This window comes from Leptidea sinapis, chromosome 23 (assembly GCF_905404315.1).
Source record: "Leptidea sinapis chromosome 23, ilLepSina1.1, whole genome shotgun sequence".
NCBI classification, from domain to species: domain Eukaryota; kingdom Metazoa; phylum Arthropoda; class Insecta; order Lepidoptera; family Pieridae; genus Leptidea; species Leptidea sinapis.
The window spans coordinates 2687096-2707424 of NC_066287.1; the positions used below are offsets into that span (position 1 = coordinate 2687096).

Below are 20329 nucleotides of genomic sequence, written 5' to 3' on the forward strand. Positions count from 1 at the left end.
TAGTATAAAAAATATAACTTCAGGAACTAACATAAAAGTTAAAAATCAATAAATCTTTATTGTTTTAGTTAATTTAATAAAATATAATTATATAATACAATACTTTTATTTTAACAGAGACCATTTCAACTGCTCTTTCGCTGACTGCAGTACCTGAAATACGAAATCATTCCACTTTTAATTTATTATTACTCCTCACGCTGTTTTATGTTTGTAGAAAGAACAATATTTTAATAAAGAATATTATTAAATTATTTTTCTACAAATATATAGCACCACATTTCATGGCATTCACTATACTTGACAATACCCCATCACACTTTTGTAGTTCAGATCAAGTGCTTTCTACCGAAAACCTTATAATAGAAATAAAATAAGAAAATAGAAATTTTATACTTAACTCCAAATATTTTTTATATTTATATTATTTTTAAGAACCTTAATCTCTATTTCTTCAAATTCTTGATTAGGATGCTGAATTGGATTAGAAATTAATTTATTAAGATTTATCCCCCTTATATCTGAGTGTCTGTTTGTAATATTGAAATAACCGTTTTTTACTACATGTATATGAATATATATATACAGTACAAACACCAAAATAACATTTTTTAGAATTTTTTTCTGTCTGTTTGTTCCGGCGAATCTCTGATATGGCTGGACCTATTTTGACGCGACTTTTATTGGCAGGTAGCTAATGTAATAAGGAGTAACTTAGGCTACGTTTATTTTAGATAAATAATGTTGCAATGTCCAAGAAACGGTCTAACTCTAAAAATAATTTATATGGCAAAACAACATTTGCCGGGTCAGCTAGTTATTTATAAAATTAAATCTATAATGCTATTGAAGTTAGTGAACATCTTCGATACTTTACATATTACAGTATTGTAAAAATAAAATAAGTATCTGTTTGTTATTTCAAAAAAAACTATTATACCGCATAATTTAGTTTGAAGTATGATACAAATAGCTAACGTCAGGGTGTCGAATTGGCGTGACGGTGTGCGCGCGCATTTTTTTTTATGATAAGGGACGAGACGAGCAGGACGTTCAGCTGATGGTAATTGATACGCCATGCCCATTACAACGCAGTGCCGCTCAGGATCAGAAAACCCAAAAATTCTGAGCGGCACTACAATTGCGCGCGTCACCTTGAGAAATAAGATGTTAAGCCTATTTGCCCAGTAATTTCACTAGCTACGGCGCCTTTCAGACCGAAACACAGTAATGCTTACACATTACTTCTTCACGGCAGTTATAGGCGCCGTTATGGTACCCATTATCTAGCCGGCTTCCTGTGCAAAGGAGCCTCCCACTGGAGAAATCGTCTGCATCGAAAAATTCACCCTGACATTTTTCCCTAACGCGCCAAAAGAAGAATAACTTCAAAAAACCGGATCTCATGATAAATTAATGAGGAACTGAGGAAACTTCTTAAAATTTATATATATACTACATACAGCAGGTTTTTTAATGATAAAGAATGCGATCTTTAATTCTTGTACGGTGTTGTGTTGTATCAAGATTCATACACTCGACCCAGTTGGGGCTATCACCATATGATAAAACCATCGGTTTATCAGGTGAAAGAGGTTGAATGGTATTGTGCGGAAGTGCACCATCCTGTTGTTAGATGACATTATATAAATTATTAAAAAAAAATTTAACCCGTACTCGTTCCGTAAAAATGCTATATGCCACCCGCATCACGTTGACGTCTGGCATTCCACAAGCGCGGGGTTTTAAAGATATTTCTTGCCTCGCACAGGCACTATGTGGAATCAATTACCGGCTGCTGTTTTTCCGACCCGACACGACTTAGAGCCATTCACAATATACTATCCACAGATAGAGATAAATTACTACCATAGTAATTAGCTGTCAATAATCTGAAGCTGTCCCAATATACCTTATATTGGGACGGTGAATTGCAATTTACATACAAACTTCTATCGTTGGTAAGCTGTACGTCGTCCCATTGACAGACAGCGTGTACGGATAATGTGAGTTACCGTCGATTAATTTATTGGGACAGAAAAGTCCACGACACTTACGATTTTTATCCCAAGTAAGAGATAGACTGAATATTGGGAACGATCGTTAAGGGCCTTCAAGAAAAGGGCAACTAACGGCCGGCAACGCATCTCTTGACCAATTGCGAATGTCCATGGGCGGTTGCTTCACCACTCCACATCACGTGTGCCTCTTGCCCGTTTGCCCCCTCTTATAAAAAAAATACTCGTAATTCTGGGTCCTTTTGGTAGTAGAAAGTCTTTTAATAAACTTACACCAATCATATTGGTACTAACTTTGCTGTTCTGATTTTTTTCTTCCCATTCAATGAAATGATCCTCATATGAAAGTATGGATCCGCATTAAAAAAAAATATTTAAGTTAAGAACCCAGTCGTGTTCCCATGAAGAACCTGCTAAAGTCTAAATTGATTTGAATTAGGTTTTCACTAATTGTGACATGGTCCCAGTAATTCTGAATAACAAGACTCGAGTAATAATGCATTTTCAAAGAAAATAAAACTCGCCAGCATTTCTTTTTTGAGTACCGTCGAAAAGTCGACTTAGCTCAAAGAATGTTATCAAGGTTAAAAGAACATTAAGTTTCTTAAAGTAAATTAAATAATTTTAATGGTAATAGCAATAATTACTGTGAGTATTTATATAACTAAGCACCCAAAAATTATTTCTATACTAAGGCCAGCGAGAGGAGATAAAGAATGTAAACACCGTTACTGAGCTACATTTCAATAGCGAGCGACTATTATCTCTGTCCCTATCACTCGTACGCAGTAATGGCGTCAGTTGATCAACGATAGCTGTCGTTGCGTATTTCGTGGTACAAGAAAACAGTCAGTACCGCAATTGTCAACATTGTTCCGCCATTTTGTAAACAAGTTCATTCCTGTTTGTATTGTTCGAATTGATGCGTATTTTTCCGTTTCCGTATAAACTTAGAATATTAATCCATTACTGTTAGTTTTTAGTTGATTTTTGCTGTTACTGTGAGTAGTTGATTTAAATGATGGAGCCACAGTCAGAGGAAGCTCTAGACATATAGCTTTCAAATATATAAATTCATTTCAATATTCAAAGTTATCGATGAAAATGTTTTGAACCCCTGAAACTTCGGTTACATTCTTTATCTCGTCTTTTTGGGCTTAGATTAAAAAGCTTAAATCAACCAAAAGCGAAAGGTATATTTATACAGTATGACTGGTGAGACAATTCAATTATATAGGTACCTACATACAAAATTTATTTATTATTATACTAAAATATAATTGAAGAATATAAGTAATTAAAGTCATTAATAATTGGATAAATCACTACCGATTGCGCGACTCTTTCATTAGTTGAGCGCAAGCGTCCACAGGTGCGTGCCCCGTGATTAGCGTGTAATCGATCCATTTTTGTACTTAATTACTTAGCTTTGAGTTAATTTTCGTTTAAGTTTCTTAGTGGTCGCTAACTATGGGCCTTATGAGGAAGCTCAAGGTCGCTCAGAGTGCAATGCTCGGAGTTTCACTGCGAGATCGAATCAGAAATGAGGAGATCCGTAGGAGATCTAAAGTTACCGACATAACCCAGATGATTGCGAAACTGAGCTGGCAGTGGGCAGGGCACATAGCTTGACAAATGGCCATTGGGGCAATAAAGTCCTCGAATGACGACCAAGTATCGGTAGGCCTGTCCGGGCCTGACCTGGCCTGGTAGGAAAATGGACCGATGATCCGGTCAAGATCGCCGGAGTAGGTTGGATGAGGGCAGCGCAGGACCGTTCGTCATGGCGATCTTTGGGGGAGGCCTTTGTCCAGCAGACGTCTTCCGGCTGAAATGATGAAGATGAGTTAAATTTAATTAAATGTTTTTATTTTTAGTTTATTTCTTCAAATTTGATCGCCAACTATCAAATGCATAAGTATAGTTAATGTCTTACCAGTCACTCTGTATAAAGGGAGATAAATAAAAAATAAAATAAACAATATAATTTAATGCTAACTAAAAACAAACAAAACTACATAAATTGCATGAAAAAAAAACTAGCTGTTTTCATTTCCCTTTGACGCTTATTATTTATTCATTATATTGAAGAAAACCTGTAATTAATATCATAATATATTTATGGATATTCAATTGATCACGGCATTGATAAGGAATAACAAATATTAGAACCAAAACCAAATCGACATATACACAGACAATACAATATTATATGTATACATATATATAACATAAAGAAAGCGCTACTGCGTATATGGAATCTATACCTTCACACAACGGTCATGACGTCAAAAACCGCGTTGCCTTCGGGTATATTATCAAATCCAGTAAACAAAAATCATTTCAATAAAGTGTACCTTTACCTAACATTTGTGACGTCACTGGCGCGTGTTGATATCGGGTATACATTCAGATTTAGTATACGCCCCTGCATGTATTTTAAAACATACCCGACCGCAACGAAGCAATTGTTCGGTACTCTTTTGGCACGTTACTATTTCAATCGTTCTATCCTTTTCGCCCGAGGCTTGACGCAATATTTTGTTTGTTGCATCATTTTGTGACCACGTGCGAGTCAGTACTGTTTGAATTGTGATTTCAAGTGTTTTTTAATTTAAAAAGTGGTAATAAGTGCACAGTACATTTCGAAAATTATAATAAAGCGATAACTATATGGTTTGTGATCCTTTTAGCGTAAAAGTAGATGCGAATAATGATAGATAAAGCTAGTTTAGAGGGTTTTATAACCGAACATTGTAGAGTTATCGAGAATCTGGATTTTGAATCGGAGGAAAAGTACTCCATGCGATTTAGACTGAAGACTGATCAAAATGAAGAACAAGAACGATATGTTAAGTTTATCGACGAGTTTGTTAAAAAAATATCAAATTTTACGAACACTAACTGGATAGTTCGAAAGTCATATCCTTCGTTGAAGCGCTTCTTGTATCGAAAAACCTATACATGTCAACATTCATCGTTCAATAAAAAATCAGAGAAGTCGTCTCGTGGACAAAACTGTAAGGCTAAAATAGACTTTGTTATCAAAAAAGTTAATAAGGACACTATTCGAAACGACAAACTGTTGTCGGAAGGGTATAATGTGTTAGTGACTATAGTTTTTGAACACTCTCATCGTGTTTACGTTGCCGAAGCCTTGAATTTATTAAAATGCAGCCAACAAACCGAAGAAACTTTTCAGAAATATTTTGATAGTGGAATGACACCTTGCGCAGCAATAAATTACAACGAATTGAACATACTGGACTCGTTTCAAGATGAGGATCTAAATGGAATAGAGATGTTATCGAACTCTCAAATAAATCCCTCCGAAAATCAAGTGTACTACATGTACAATAAATGGCGTACTGAAAAGTATGGTGACCGTAATGAATGCAATCTCCACGAAATCATACAAGGGAAAATTGAGAGTTTAAATAACAAAGGCTACTCGATACTATTGAAAGAGAATCCCAGGACTATCGTGATAATTACTCCTATTATGAAACGAGTCTTTCTGTCTACTGCATATGAGAATATGATCAGTTCCAGTTCTGCGATTACTCTAGTTTTTACATCTCACAAAATCGGTGGTCTTCCATTGGCATGTGCTATACATACTGAGCAAAATGAGTCCAATTACACGTTGGTTTTTGCCGCTATTAAAGAAGCTGTAGAAAAGAACGAGGTGGGTAAAAAATTTGGGCCTGATATTGTTATGACGGACGATTCTACTGCCGAACGAAATGCTTTGAGAACAATTTTTCCAAATGCTCGATTACTATTATGCGCATTTCATGTTTGCCAAGCCTTTTGGCGTTGGCTTTGCGTTGCAGATCACAAGGTTGACATAATGAAAAGACAGTCAATCATGACACGATTTCGAAATATTCTTTTTGTAACTGATCCAGAAGAAACAGTAAAATTGTATAAGGATTTGACAGGTGACGAGTATGTTAAGACGATGCCAGCTCTGTTAAATCATCTGAGTAACTTATGGAAACGCCGGCTTGAATGGTGTGTCTCTGATAGATTGGATTTAATTACGCGAGGAAACAACACCAACAACATAACAGAAGCATCTATACGTATTCTTAAAGACGTGATACTTCAGCGCTGTAAAGCATTTAATGCTTGCGCATTAGAAGATTTCATTACGTCCATTTTTGAAAATTATTTTCTGCGGCGCATCGTTTCCTACGCTAACACACGAAAAACCAAGGATTCCATATATGCAATGTTCATGAAGACTGCTCGAAATATTAAAAATATATCTAAAGTCAACGATAATGAGTACAGTGTGGAATCAGAGACAAGCCCAAATACTTTTTACACTGTGAGAGCTGATTTAGCCGTTTGTGACTGTGACGCTGGAAAATGTGGAAGATTCTGCAAGCACCTGTGTAGCATTGAACAAAACTTTGGAGTCATATTTCCCAATTCTCCTCGGCTGTCTATTCAAGATAGAATGTCACTAGCAAGAATTGCGACGGGGAATGTGATAAATGAAAATTTCTACATGAGTATGGTAGATTTGAATCAAACACCGAACAATGATTTGGACTCGATAGAACCGCAGTGCTCTTCCTCCGATACACAAGAGCCGATACAGAATGTAGACAATTCTTCGTCTTACAAGCAACAGGTTGCTGTAGAATTTCCACACCAATATAAAAATGCACTTGCAGAGTTTAAGACTGAAGTACAACGCTTCACAAAGTTATTTGAAACAAACCCCACTGTCCACAATCTAAGAGCACTAGGAAAATTTACAAATATGATTAAAAAAATCAATACATCAGAACAAGGACAAAACTTCATTTTACGTCAGATAATAAAAAGACGTATACCAAGGAAAATTAATGTTCAAAGCACAGCTCTGAGTAGACGTAAAGACAGAGGAATAGGAAAAACCAAGTCAAGGATTCAAGCTGGGCGACCGTCTAACACAGAACGCAAAACTAAACGAAAGCATAACTTAGGCCAGAATGTTAAAATGAATGTCCATAATGCGCGCTAAATTCTTTTTTTTAATTTTATGATTATTTTTCTAGTAACTAATAAACGTTGTTTATCCACTTTTGTTCTCGTATGATTTACCTCAATTCCTCACCTATAAAATAAACGTCCCTTTATCTGATATCTATCCCAAACGAATGTTGCGGTCGGGTATATTTTGAAATCCTTAACACGACGGTAAATATTTTTATACTATACCCAAAACGAATGTTGGAGTTGGGTATATTTTAAAATCCTCAACACGGCGTTACATATTTTTATGGTATACCCGTACTCAACACTATAGAGCGTTGTGTGAAGGTATAGATTCCATATACGCAGCGCTACTCTTAATATAACTTTTACATAACGCCGTTTATAGCTCATTTGTGAAATGAAGTTTTTCTAAACAAATGTGATTGTCTCAATCTCATCTAATATATAAAATTCTCGTGTCGCATTGTTTGTTACCAAACTCCACCGAAACGGCTGAACCGATTTGAATGTTTGTTTGCAAATTGAGTAGTTCTGAGAATCGGCTAACATCTATTTTTTATAGTCAAAAATTTTATAATTTATATGACAATACAATGTTTTTTGGGTCAGCTAGCAATACATGAAATGTATAAACAAAATATAATGTATAGTACAGATTCTCGAAAATTCTTTTCGATATACGTTCCACGTAAGCCGAGCGTGCAAGCGAGAGAGTGGAACAAGGGAAAGAGAGGCATTTAAGCAATAAATATTCGAATTAACAAGTGCAAATAAATATTAATTTATCGAGAAAATTAAATTCTTAATTAACTCATTCTTTTTATTATACAAAATAATGATAATAATTCAATTCAATTCATAAAAGTATGCAATTTTTCATCAACGTTTACTAATGACGTTACCACGTAAGTTAGCATTCATAAAACGACTTTACTGATAACCAATTTTTTAAAATTTAGATAATGAATATTGAATGTTTTGTCAGGGCACCATATACTGGGCGGTTACAATTTACAAACAAACTACGTGTCAGTTAAATCTTCTTTTAAAGAGACTGCCAAAATACTTCAAATAGCTTTCTGCGTTAGATTTGTGTGTGTGATATTTGTAATTTTCGTCGAAAATTTTGTATATATTAGGGATATTATTATTATTATACTATTAATATTAGGGATAAGTGTAATTCCACCTACTGGCATGTATTGAAGACCATGACTTCGTCTCGTGTCAACAAATCGCACCCTCTTTAGACACATTGAGTAGCCATGACAAAACAATGAATATTCTACAAAAATGGGAATTTAATGCAAAATCAAACCCAACAATTAATATGACAACTACATACTACCTAATATATACTACTACATAAAATATAAGTGAGAAAATTATTTATTGATTCTCTGTCTGTGTGAGTTGTTATGCCTACCGGTAAGTCGAGAAGGAGTCTTTTTTGGGTGATGTATTTACATGATCAAAGAAAATGTACAAGACAAATGTATTACGAAATTCAAAAGAATGGTTATAAAGCTTCTGTGTGGTAAAGGTTACTACAACATAAATGACTTTGAGCGAGCGCCCACGGGCTGTTTGATAATAAACTTTATGGTACAAAATTAATTGTGACGAAATTTTATTAAAAAAAGACTTTTTTGACTTATAAAACATTATTTTAAACCTTATTTTGAATAAAAATATTTGAATGTGTCTCTCATCTTGTGTAGAAACACACATTGTAATTTTGAATACTTATGACCTTCGATCAATAATGTAGAGAAAAAAAAACGGCTAGAGAAACGTGGCCACAAATAGACGTTAATATTTAAGCATTACTCTGTTTCGTTCTGAAGGGCGCCGTAGCTAGTGAAATTACTGGGCAAATGAGACTTAGCATCTAATGTCTCAAGGTGACGAGTGCAATTGTAGTACCGCTCAGAATTTTTGGGTTCTTCAAGAATCCTGAGCGGCATTGCATTTTAGGGCAGGGCTTATCAATTACCATCAGGTGAACGTCCTGATCGTCTGGCCCCTACTACTGTCATTAAAAAAATACGTTTGTCCGACATAGTATAGCGTATACACGCTCTAACAGCCCGATTATGATCAAAGTTGATTTTACAATAGTTGCGTTAGCTAATTTAAAATTCAATATACTAAGCAGATAATTCCAAGCGTGGCTGACTGTTTACGACTTTTCAATCAAAATCGGTTACAGTCACAGTAGATTCGCTTTCACATGCCTGTGGTGTCACCATTTGTTTTAGCATGACCGAATCACAATCAATGTGCGGACGCAAGCGCTCCTTCAAATATCGTAATAATACTTCTAGAACACAAAAAAGGTCACATTTTTATTATTTTTCGTGTATAGAATTTAGCCAAGAAATTATCGTATACTTCCTTTATTTATTTCATTATTCAAGAGAGCTAACTCTGCTAAGTAGAGTCTGAGCAATGTCTAAGTACGCTCCATAAATCTCAGCCTAATAGTTACTCAGGAATAAAGGCAAATGATATCCCTCTAATATGAAAAAAATATAGTTTCTTCCCTCTCAGAGCGTCATTTGTATGGTGCTAGGGATTTAACTGAATAGCAGAGTTCTGACGGGATACATTTTTTTCTTGTTTTAAGCGAAGGGTTAGAAATCGGATAGATGCAATTTTTTTTTTTTCAAGTTATGGGTGTTTATATTATGTTAAGGCGAAGAGTAAGCAGAAAACACGCAAACAAGGTGTTTTTAGACAAGTTATGTGGTGAAAATATAGCATTTGGAGCTATAAACACTACTTTATCCTGTTACACATACCCTTAAGCCTTACTTGTAGGTTGTTAATGCTTGCTGTTAGTTAAACATAACACTCCAGAGCTATTATGAACTACCTTACTTACTTTTACTTTTTTGTGTTGGTACATTTATTAAGATTAGTAATCAATAATGAGGATTGTAAGCAATTAAACTGTTAGCGCCTGTTAAAATGTAAAATTTTCGACGCAAGAATTTTGAAAATATTGGCTTTGTTACATAGGAGCCGTGAACTCATATCACTCAAGGTCGCCGGCATTTAGTGTCGCCTTAAGGCACGTTTAATTAAGTAATATAGTATCGCAATTCACACATAGTATAGGTTATTTTAAGACTAAATAAATATTTTTTCATATCAATTAACTAATTTGTATCTTATAAATTATAATATCATTTTTATGCAGATACATATGAATCAATCATTACTGTTTTACTAATAATTGCCCACGATTTCATCTGCACTATTGCGCTCCTTCGGGAACTTAAGCAATTTCGGGATACAATGAAACTACCCTATATCCTTTCCTTCACCTCTGATGACATAAAGCGTGAAAACATAACAAATAAACTCACATACAAAATATATTATATTATAACAATAATTAATCAATAAAATAATAATATTTAAATAAAACATAATTAAAACCTACTGTACCTAATATTAATCGAATAAGAGTTCCTTTTCACTGTTTCCAAAACTTATAGAAGTACCCACAAAAAAGGAAATCATCTTTTTGGGCAAGATAGACAAACAGTTAATTTCAGTTAGCCTTTAAAAATATTGATTACTTATTTTTGATAGTGGAAAAGGAGGACAAACTTGCGTACGGGTCATCTGGTGTTAAGTACTGGAATACTGGGTCTCGAAATCTCGAGCGATTGCCAATTTCGTGGTCATCTGGAAGACAAAGCCAAATTGGCTTCAAAGAAACTGGGTGTCATTAATAGAGCACGGCAATACTTCAAGCCGGCCCACATACTAGCACTCTACAAAGCGCAGGACCGGCCACACATGGAGTATTGCTGTCATCTCTGGTCTGGCGCACCCCAGTATCAGCTCGATCCATTTGACCGCGTGCAACGCAGAGCAGCTCGAATTGTCGGGGACCCAGTACTCTGTGAACGGCTGGATCACTTGGCGTTGCGTAGAGACGCTTCATTGTGTGTCTTCTACCGCATTTATCACGGGGAGTGTTCCGAAGAGCTGTTCAACCTGATTCCTGCCGCCGAATTCCACCTTCGCACGATACGCCACAAGTTAGGATATCATCCTCACCATGTGGATGTGTGGCGGTCCTCCACATTGCGGTTTTCAAGAAGCTTTCTTCCACGTAGTACAAAGCTGTGGAATGAGCTTCCTTGTGCGGTGTTTCCGGGACAATACGACATGGGTACCTTCAAAAAAAGCGCGTACACCTTCCTTAAAGGCCGGCAACGCTCCTGTGATTCCTCTGGTGTTGCAAGAGATTGTGGGCGGCGGTGATCACTTAACAACAGGTGACCCGAACGCTCGTTTGTCCTCCTATTCCATAAAAAAAAGTGATTACCGCCGCCCACATTCTCTTGTAACACCAGAAGAATCACAGGAGTGTTGCCGCCTCTTAAGGAAGGCCGGCACTTAAATATGGGTAAGGCTAATATTTAAAGGGATATTTCGCATTTCTTGAACTGAGTTAGTCATAATTTGTTTATATATTTAGAGCATTAGCTCAAACCAAAATACAATCAAAGAAGAATATTTAAATCATTTTTCACCAAACGAGACTCCCATAGAGATTAAAATATTATTTATAAATATAAATCATTGTTAAAAAATACTTTTTACAAAATTTACTTCATTAATATAATTTTATGTTGCTAGCTAAGTAGACTACTCATTTATAATGGTTAACGTTTAGTCGATAATTATTGGTTTATTTGTTGTTAATGATTATAATTATGTTAATGGTTGTTTATGATACGATCTTTATTGAAGTTACTGTAATTAAAGTGTTCTTTGTTTCTAATATTTAATGCTTATCTTATACCTTTAAACGAGCAATTCTTGTATATATATATTCTGAATATCGGAAATAGCGCCAATGATTTTAATGAAATTTAGTATACAGGGGATTTCGGGGGCGATAAATCAATCTAGATATAGGTTTCAATTAAAAAAAATATAGTTTTATCTGTGTTCGCCACTATATACAAGACTATAATAGCTCAGATGGATAATTGGGTGATCCGGCTTGGTCGTCCAGATATTGTATATAAAATGCGTTCTAGGGATTCATTGAGAGATAAATTTAGTGAAATTAATATCATGACAGTACACTGCCTGTACATATACAAGAACCTCCTGTACGCTCATAAACATATTAGCCAATTTAAAAAGAATAGTGATGTACATAATGTCAATACTTGAAACTAACATCAGCTCGCGATTCCATCTACTAGACTCCGTAAAATTGCTAAATCTTTTAATGTGGATTGTGTTATATTTTATAATAACATACCAAATGATATTAAAATATTACCTATTAAAAAAAATGTATCGTAAAAAATAAATTATCCTCTAAGGCCTATTAAAATGTGAAAGAACATTTGTAAATCTTGATATAAAAGAGTGGCAATCAGTTTCTAGCTACTTCTTCACATTATCTCAACCCTCTACGAAGTAGCGGTAGATTCAATAAGAAATTTTTTTTTTTATATTCATAAGTGTCATTTCCGTGACCTACGTGAATAAACTGATTTTGATTTGATTATAGTTGGTATATTGTTATACCCATTTAAATGCTATTGCAACTTTTGTACTTCATCCTGACTTATAAAGTTTTGATCCAATAAATGATTTGACATTGGCACAACTGTCATGTTGTTTTTGCGGGCTGTCACAGCAGTGTTACCAGAATACTTTATTTAACTGGTCTACTACCTGAGCGACGGTCTGCTCCCCAAGAGGAACGTCTTCTGTGCGGAGTGCCGCCCGTGACACTATCGACGTCGGGTCCGAATCGAGGATCACACTGGAATTCAAATTTGTAAATTTAGTTACAGATCGTTGATTTCAAAAAGCTCAAATCAATATCCACTCTGTAGTATTGATTTCAGTATTTTAAGTAACATTTCAATTGCTTTTTAAACTTGCTGACACTAAAGCTAATCATATTACTGCTTGCAGGTGTATATTAGATATATACACCACACACATGAGATAATTTGTCTGTGGGAGACTCCTTTTGTACAGGATGCCGGCTAGATTATGGGTGTAAGTATTATTGTGTTACGATCTGACGGGCGCCGTAGCTCATGAAATGACTGGGCAATTGAGACTTATCATCTTATGTATGTATATACCCATTGATGAGCCTGCCAGCAGTCCAAATGGCGGGGCTGCATTCCAAAATCTGCCCATTAATGTAGAAAACGTATGCTATTTTAAAAACAGCGTCCCGACCGTGGATTTTGAAATGGATCAAAATCCAGGACGCCATGCCATTTGGAAGTATCATCCTGGCGAGTTTGGAATGACCGTCAATGCGTCAAACGTGCACCATGCCATTTGGAGGCACGCTTCATGAATGTGCATTCAGTGTTGCGGTGCCGCAGGATAACGACGTATTCGAAGGTGTAAAAAAACGTGATAAATGTCGTCTGTTATCGAAATTGTCCCTGCTTAGGGCAGGTCACAAATGAAGTCCTCATTACCTCATTATCATCACAACAAAAATAAAAAGAAATGCAGCCTATATTGAATTAGGCACTAAATTTATTTAAGACCAAAGATGAAAACGCAAATATTGAAACAGTCAAGAAAAATCTTTCAACTATGAGTAAATAAAGGCTAGACTGTTCCAGGGAGTAACAAATTTCGGAATCTTCCATTTTTTTTAAAGTAAATTCACAAAAATAAATACAGACTTCCGACTACAGACCTATATCCATATTGCCATTTTTATTCAAAATCCTTGAAAAATTGGTGCAGCAACAAAAACATAAATTTGTTGTAGACCATTCACTCCTAGATTAGAAAATAAAAATGTTACAGTACTGACGATACTAGATTTTAGCAAAGCCTTTAATTCTATTGACTTCGATATTCTGTTGGGAGTGCTGAGTTTGAACATAATATCTCCATGAGCAATTGTATGGCTTCGTAGTCCAAGTGACTACCGCACGTCGACAGTATATTAAAGTTGACGACAAATACTCTACTTGGTCCAACATCACAGTCGGCGTGCCCCAAGGTGGCGTGCTGTCTCCTCTCTTTTTGCTATTTTCATTAATTCTATATCTTCAAAACATTATCCCTTCTACTATTTGTATGCTGATGATCAGCAGATTTACGCCCACTCACCTCTTGATAATGTCACACCAACAATTGGTTTACTTAATGCTGATTTATACAATATCACTAAATGGTGTGAGATGTATGGATTTCGCTTAAATCTACACAAAACACAGGCAATTGTTATTGGCAGTTCACCCTATACCTCTTGTAATGATTGATCGAATCTTTCTCCGATTTGTACCCTTTAGTAAGTCCGTAAAAAACTTGGGAATACACATTGGTCAGACGTTATCGTGGAACACACAAATTGAGAATGTCATTAAAAAGATTTTTGCATCCGCTTTTAATTTAAGGCTTTTAAGACTTCGTAATTTTTTACATATTAACCAACATTTTTTATACCAACATTTGAAATTTAAATAGTAGCTCTCTAAATCTTACTTATGAGCAACTTAACAAACTTGAGCGTCTTGAAATTTCTTCAAGATATCTGAATTTCGGAAATGGTTCAAGTGGCTACCGATTCCATTTCGCCGGAACACTCATATTCTTTTCCTTCTGTACTTTCTTCGACCCAAACACTACCCAATATTTAAAGAAAAGATTTGTTTATTTGGGTGATTCTCATGAGCTTAAAACTGTGGTCTAGAATTTTATGTGTTCCTCGTCACACCTTTTTTTCTAATTAATCTGACTGTGGAATGCTCTACTTATTTATGAAAAGCTCAGACGTTCAATGGATTCAAAAATTTAGTAAAATAACTATTTCTTATGACAAGTCCTCTAGTGAAAATGTACCTATAGTATAACTATTTTATCAATTTATACTTTATTAACTAATTATTTTTGCAGTCGTTAAATCTATTTTTTTTTGTGTAAATTGTATGTATATCCTATTGTATGTTAATTTATTGCCATTTGTCAAGTTATAAATAAGATCTCCCACACCTTTAGGTTACCAGGAAGAGATCGCTGAACAGCGATAAGGTCGCCTAATTATGCTACCATAACATTTATAATTATTATTTTTAAGTGCAATTAACTGTATTCATTCATTCATTCATACAGATAATGGCACCTACTACTGATACCGTAGGTTGCATTCTATAAGCTAGGTTGAATATTGTTGAAACTAGCTACAAGAATGATATGTGATGGATCGTATGTGCGTACATTCGGATGAATTCTAATCGCGTCCATTTGGATGTATGGTCAGTGCCAGGCTTAATGTGATAAAAGAAAGTTATTGGCAATATTTACTGACAGTGTCTTCTTCTTTTTTGATACGTGTAGTTTTGGGTTTTAATTTGGAGATTATTGGATCAGGTGTTAGGTATTTCAGCCTTTCTATTGAAATTGGGATGTTTTTTTATTTCAATGAATAATCAATATTTTGCAACATTACAAAACAAATGCTTAGAACTCACCCCCCATCGCAGATTTCATCGAAGGCCAACATGACAGCATCCAAATTATCCAGGAGTATTCTCTTCTCCACATTCCTCCTCAGCAGTATGCTGACAGATTCGTACAACGCATTCAATACTGATTGCAGAATCAGCTAAAATTCATAATTTTTATTCGCAGTAGAATTTAAAGTATAGTAATAATAATATTGACATACTTTTACATAAATTATCTTGCCCCAAACAAGTATTGCCTGAACTATGAATACAAGACAATGATTTACCAGTGGGAGGCTCCTTTGCACAGGATGTCGGCTAGATTATGGGTACCACAACAGTGCCTAGTTCTGCCGTGAAGTAGTAATGTATATGCATTACTGTGTTTCAGTCTGAAGGGTGCCAAATTACTGGACAAATGAGACTTACCATCTTATGTATCAAGGTGACGAGCGCAGTTGTAGTGTCTCAGAATTTTTGTGGTTTTTTAAGAATCCTGAGCAGCAAAATCCTCAGTCATGAGGGAGCAAACTCAGAGACTATCAATTTGGACTACTTCTTTGCACAATGTTTCCAGGACAATTTTTTATATTTAAAATTTATATATATATTGCCTCTTTGTCCTTCTTCTTTGTTCAATATAAATATTTTTGGTGTTATGGGCACCTAAAGCAGTTTTCGTTATTGAAAGTGTTGCGTAAACAAATTCTAGGTGAACATATTCCAATATGATATGGGAAACAGTTGGTGGCGCAAACGTTAGAGCCGTTACCTTTTTACGTAAAGATCTTAAAGCTCTTGTGGTATAGCTAAACATGCCGAGGAACAAACACAGCTTCTAGTAAATTCAAAGGTTGTGGTTGTGAGTACTTTACTTTAGCTTTACTAAACTTGTTATCATTGCTTTACTATTTAAATTGACATTTATTTGGTGTGTACACAGTTCCTGGGATGATTCATATCTATACCTACTTCAATTATTCTTTAGGGTCCGCTGGGAGTGTAGCTCCGGGGCTTCAAAAATTCAAAATTTCTTTATTCATTATGATTAAAGTTCAAGCTAGAATGTTAAATTTACTATAGGCACTCTGCTGAGAAGAAGCCATAAGAAATTCACTGAACAATATTTGATACAACATAAACGACTAAAAGTAATCTACTTCAATGTAAAGCAGCCTTAAGTTATTAAAACTGTAATAGGCCTTATAAGTCAATTTACTTCACACAATCATAATATACATACCTACAAATGAATTACTTTACTCCAAGTTTTACCTTTTTCCCTAAATTTAAAAAGTGACGCTCACTATATTTTGAAAATTTATTTACTTTGTTTTCATGTGTTTGTTTACATACAAAATATTTTCAAATATATTGAGAGTAACCTTACCTCATTTTCATGTGAACTTCCCATGACATAAAAATATAAATCCACATTATTTTTATAGACACAAGTTAGGCCATCTAGCATTATGATTTCTGCATTTGCTCTGAAAGTTAAAATATTATTTTAAGATCACAGGGCAAATATGAAAAACACATTATTACAATTAAGTATATCTTGTTATAATCCAGAATCAGTAATTTTTCGATAAGGAGATGCTGAGCAGAGTTCCTTTTTCCGCAAGTACTCTTTCCTTGAAACCTATTCAGACAGCCCAAAACCTCATAGTTTTGTAAGTTGTTAGATAATATTCATGTTCACCAAAATGACATTGAATGTGAGTTTTTTTATGATAATAGCACAAGATATAGAATAGGGACAAGACAAGCAGTACATTACATGATGGCAAATTGGCCCATTACAATGTAAAAACACACTTGAAAAACCCAAAAAATTCAGAGTTGTACTACTTTTATTGTGATCATCACCTTAAGACATAAGATGTTAAGTCTCTTTTGCCCAGCAATTTTATTTTAGCTATGGGCCCCATCGCTAAAATAAAATTGCTGGGCAAAACACATTAATGCTTCACAGCAGAAAAAGGTACGGTTGTGGTAGCTAGCTGGCATCCTGTCCAAATGAGCCTCCCACTGGTAAAGCAAAGTCTCATGGGGCAAGGCATTCCCTTCCATGCAATATGGCTAGAGAAGAGATGGCTGGTCAGTGACTGATCAATTTGCTTCTCCAAATTATTCAAATTTTTCTATGCTATGCTAGGTTGATTTCCTTATTTTTTTATTTTTTTTTTCTCAAAATTGATTCAGTTAGAATTCTTTTTGATGTCATTTCTGATAACTACTAGATACTACTACCGCTTCGGAAACAAATGGCGCTCTGAGAGAGAAGCGGCGCAAGAAACTCTCCCAGCATACTTACTTATATAGCTTACTATGCTAATTGGGACTCTTACCTATGTGTTTTATTGAACAGATTCTTTTCAAATGCTTTTTGATCTTTAGTATTATTAAGAATATCAGGATCATAGTATTTTGCTAGGATTCTATTGCCGTCATTGTCCATAATGCACATACCTTTCACCAAGTATAAGGTGGGTTCCTGAAATCATACATTTACAAACTTTGTACAATATCTTTAATCACTATAGTTTTTTTTTTTTTATAATGTAGTAGCTTATAGCAGATAGTAATAACTATCTGTAGTAGCTTATACTATAAGCAAGTGCTATAAGGGAAATGTGCAGAGGCCCTTTTCCTACGAGAAGGACTCTTTCATTTAGATTTCTAAGACCTATTTGTCCAGCTCAAACAATTCATGCTCTTTTAAGGTGTTTTGGCCGATTTTGGACAAGGAACTCATGAGCAAGCTTTTTTCTCGTGGACTTCTAAATGAGATCTATATTTTTCTTGAGTTGACACAATTTCTTTCTTACTGGTGGACCTCATTGTTGGTTATGAATGATGGCTATTTTATGTTTTTTAGGATTGCGTTTTGAGGTCTTTGGAGTATCTCAATATTGGAGTGGCTTGCTGTACCCCAAAGCTGGATTCCATAAGTCCAGATAACCTTGATGGCTACTCTAAATACTAGGAGTTTGTTCTTCTGAGATACTAGGGAGTTCCTGCCAAATAAGCCAGTAAAAGCTTCTGAATTTAAAATTCATTTCGTCTCACATAGCTGTGTGATGCTTTTGTGATAAACATATATCTTGAAATTATGGTATGCACCTATATTTTGTATACCACAGAATTCACAATAACAATTTGATTTGATGTAAGTTACTTTGGGTTTCCAACCTCCAAGTGTTTTTTTCTTGTTTTTACACCAAGAAGAACAGTCACCTTAGTCCTGTGCTTATTATAAATTTAAGACAACTTTTTTATTCCAGCCTTAATGTTGATGATACTCGGAACATGACAATTGGAGTACAAAAGTTGTAACTGACATAGTAATGTCAGTTAAAAGAGATTTGGTATTAGGCTGGACACATAGCAAGATATAAGATGGACATATGAGACAATTATTGGACTATATATGAAGAAACAAAAGGAAAAATGAAACTAGAACTTATGTGAAAAATATCTTTAGTGTTAATTCCTCTAAGTTTTGTTAGTCTAGGCACATGCAAAATGCAACCATCTATAAGCCTCCAATCTATCTGCTGCCTGTTATATTCATCCTCTACCAAAGAATGGGCTCCCAATGAACAGGTAAAACCCTGCCGAAACCAAGTCCACACATGTTTTTGCCACTCTATGGATATCCCGGAAAGCTCTCTTAACTCTGGAATGAGCACAGACAGAGGCCTGGAACAATCTAGAGGATAACTATACTCAAGATTTTCAATCAATTTTGATGAACAAAGTACAATAATGATTGAAGCAAAATTATATTTGTTATAATTAAATGTATACATACAATTAAAATTGGTGAAATCAAGAATCTGTACATAGTAATTATTGTAACTTAACTGTAGATTGGATATTTCTTTTATTATTTTTACATTAACAACTTTATTTATTTTGATTATTTTAGAACTTAACAAATATTTTTGCACTGCTCTTGAAATGAACAGAAATCACACAACAACCAAATTTAAATGACATGATTTCATCTCGAGACATCTAGATAGTAGATTTAATAATATGACCTGAGTAAGAGTTTACTTTAGACTAGCTAGTTGTGCATGTAAGTTTAATAATTATTATAAGTTAGCAATAACAAAATTCTCTTCCCTTTTGTTACTCATAGAAATATAATAAAAATACTTACGAAGAGAGACCCTTCCATCGTATTTTTTTTATAAACCATTTTTTTATAAAATTTATTGTAGGCAGCGATACTTTTAGCGGAAGCCACGTTAACTGCTTATCAACACTTTGGACCAAGGAATATATTCGCTCTAACGAGCTCTGAAAACAGTAATCTAGTATTTATTGTTAACGAGTTTAGGTATCTTTTAGTTTAAATTACTTTTGCTACAACAAGATTGAAGATTACAATCCTTAGTTTTAGTTAGGTAGCTCGAAATTACGTGTTTATGTGACATTGACATATCACAAGTCCATAGATTCATAGATGCAATAGTGCCTACCAAAGAGAATTTAAACACTACGTTCAAGAGACTGGAGTTCCATAGAAAATAATGAGAAATGTCTATTGTATTGTACTAAATCTTTATATCAACACTAGCTGACCCGGCAAACGTTGTTTTGCCATATAAATTGTTTTGATCTTTTGCTAGTTGATAAGAGATGGCGCTAGTTGTATTCATTAGTAACAATCACACTTCTTTTATATTTTGTATAATTCACACTATAGTTTTGTTAAGTTTCATCAAAATCTATTCAGTAGATTTTGCGTTAAAGAAGTTCAAACATACATCCAGACATACAAACTTTCACATTTATAATATTAGTAGGATAATCAATTAA

The 20329-nt window shown here is 34.7% G+C and overlaps 1 protein-coding gene across 1 annotated transcript; it reads right to left on the reverse strand.

Moving 5' to 3' along the window:
• Positions 1 to 55: 55 nt before the first annotated feature.
• On the reverse strand, positions 56 to 19941 carry LOC126971470 (coatomer subunit zeta-1). Its single transcript, XM_050817798.1, has 6 exons — positions 19668 to 19941; positions 17848 to 17993; positions 16884 to 16983; positions 15518 to 15651; positions 12735 to 12825; positions 56 to 153 (listed from the first exon to the last, which is right to left on the reverse strand). The coding sequence occupies exons 1-6, from the start codon at positions 19704 to 19706 to the stop codon at positions 106 to 108; spliced, it is 558 nt and encodes a 185-aa protein (XP_050673755.1). The 5' UTR covers positions 19707 to 19941; the 3' UTR covers positions 56 to 105.
• Between the last annotated feature and the right edge of the window lie 388 nt (positions 19942 to 20329).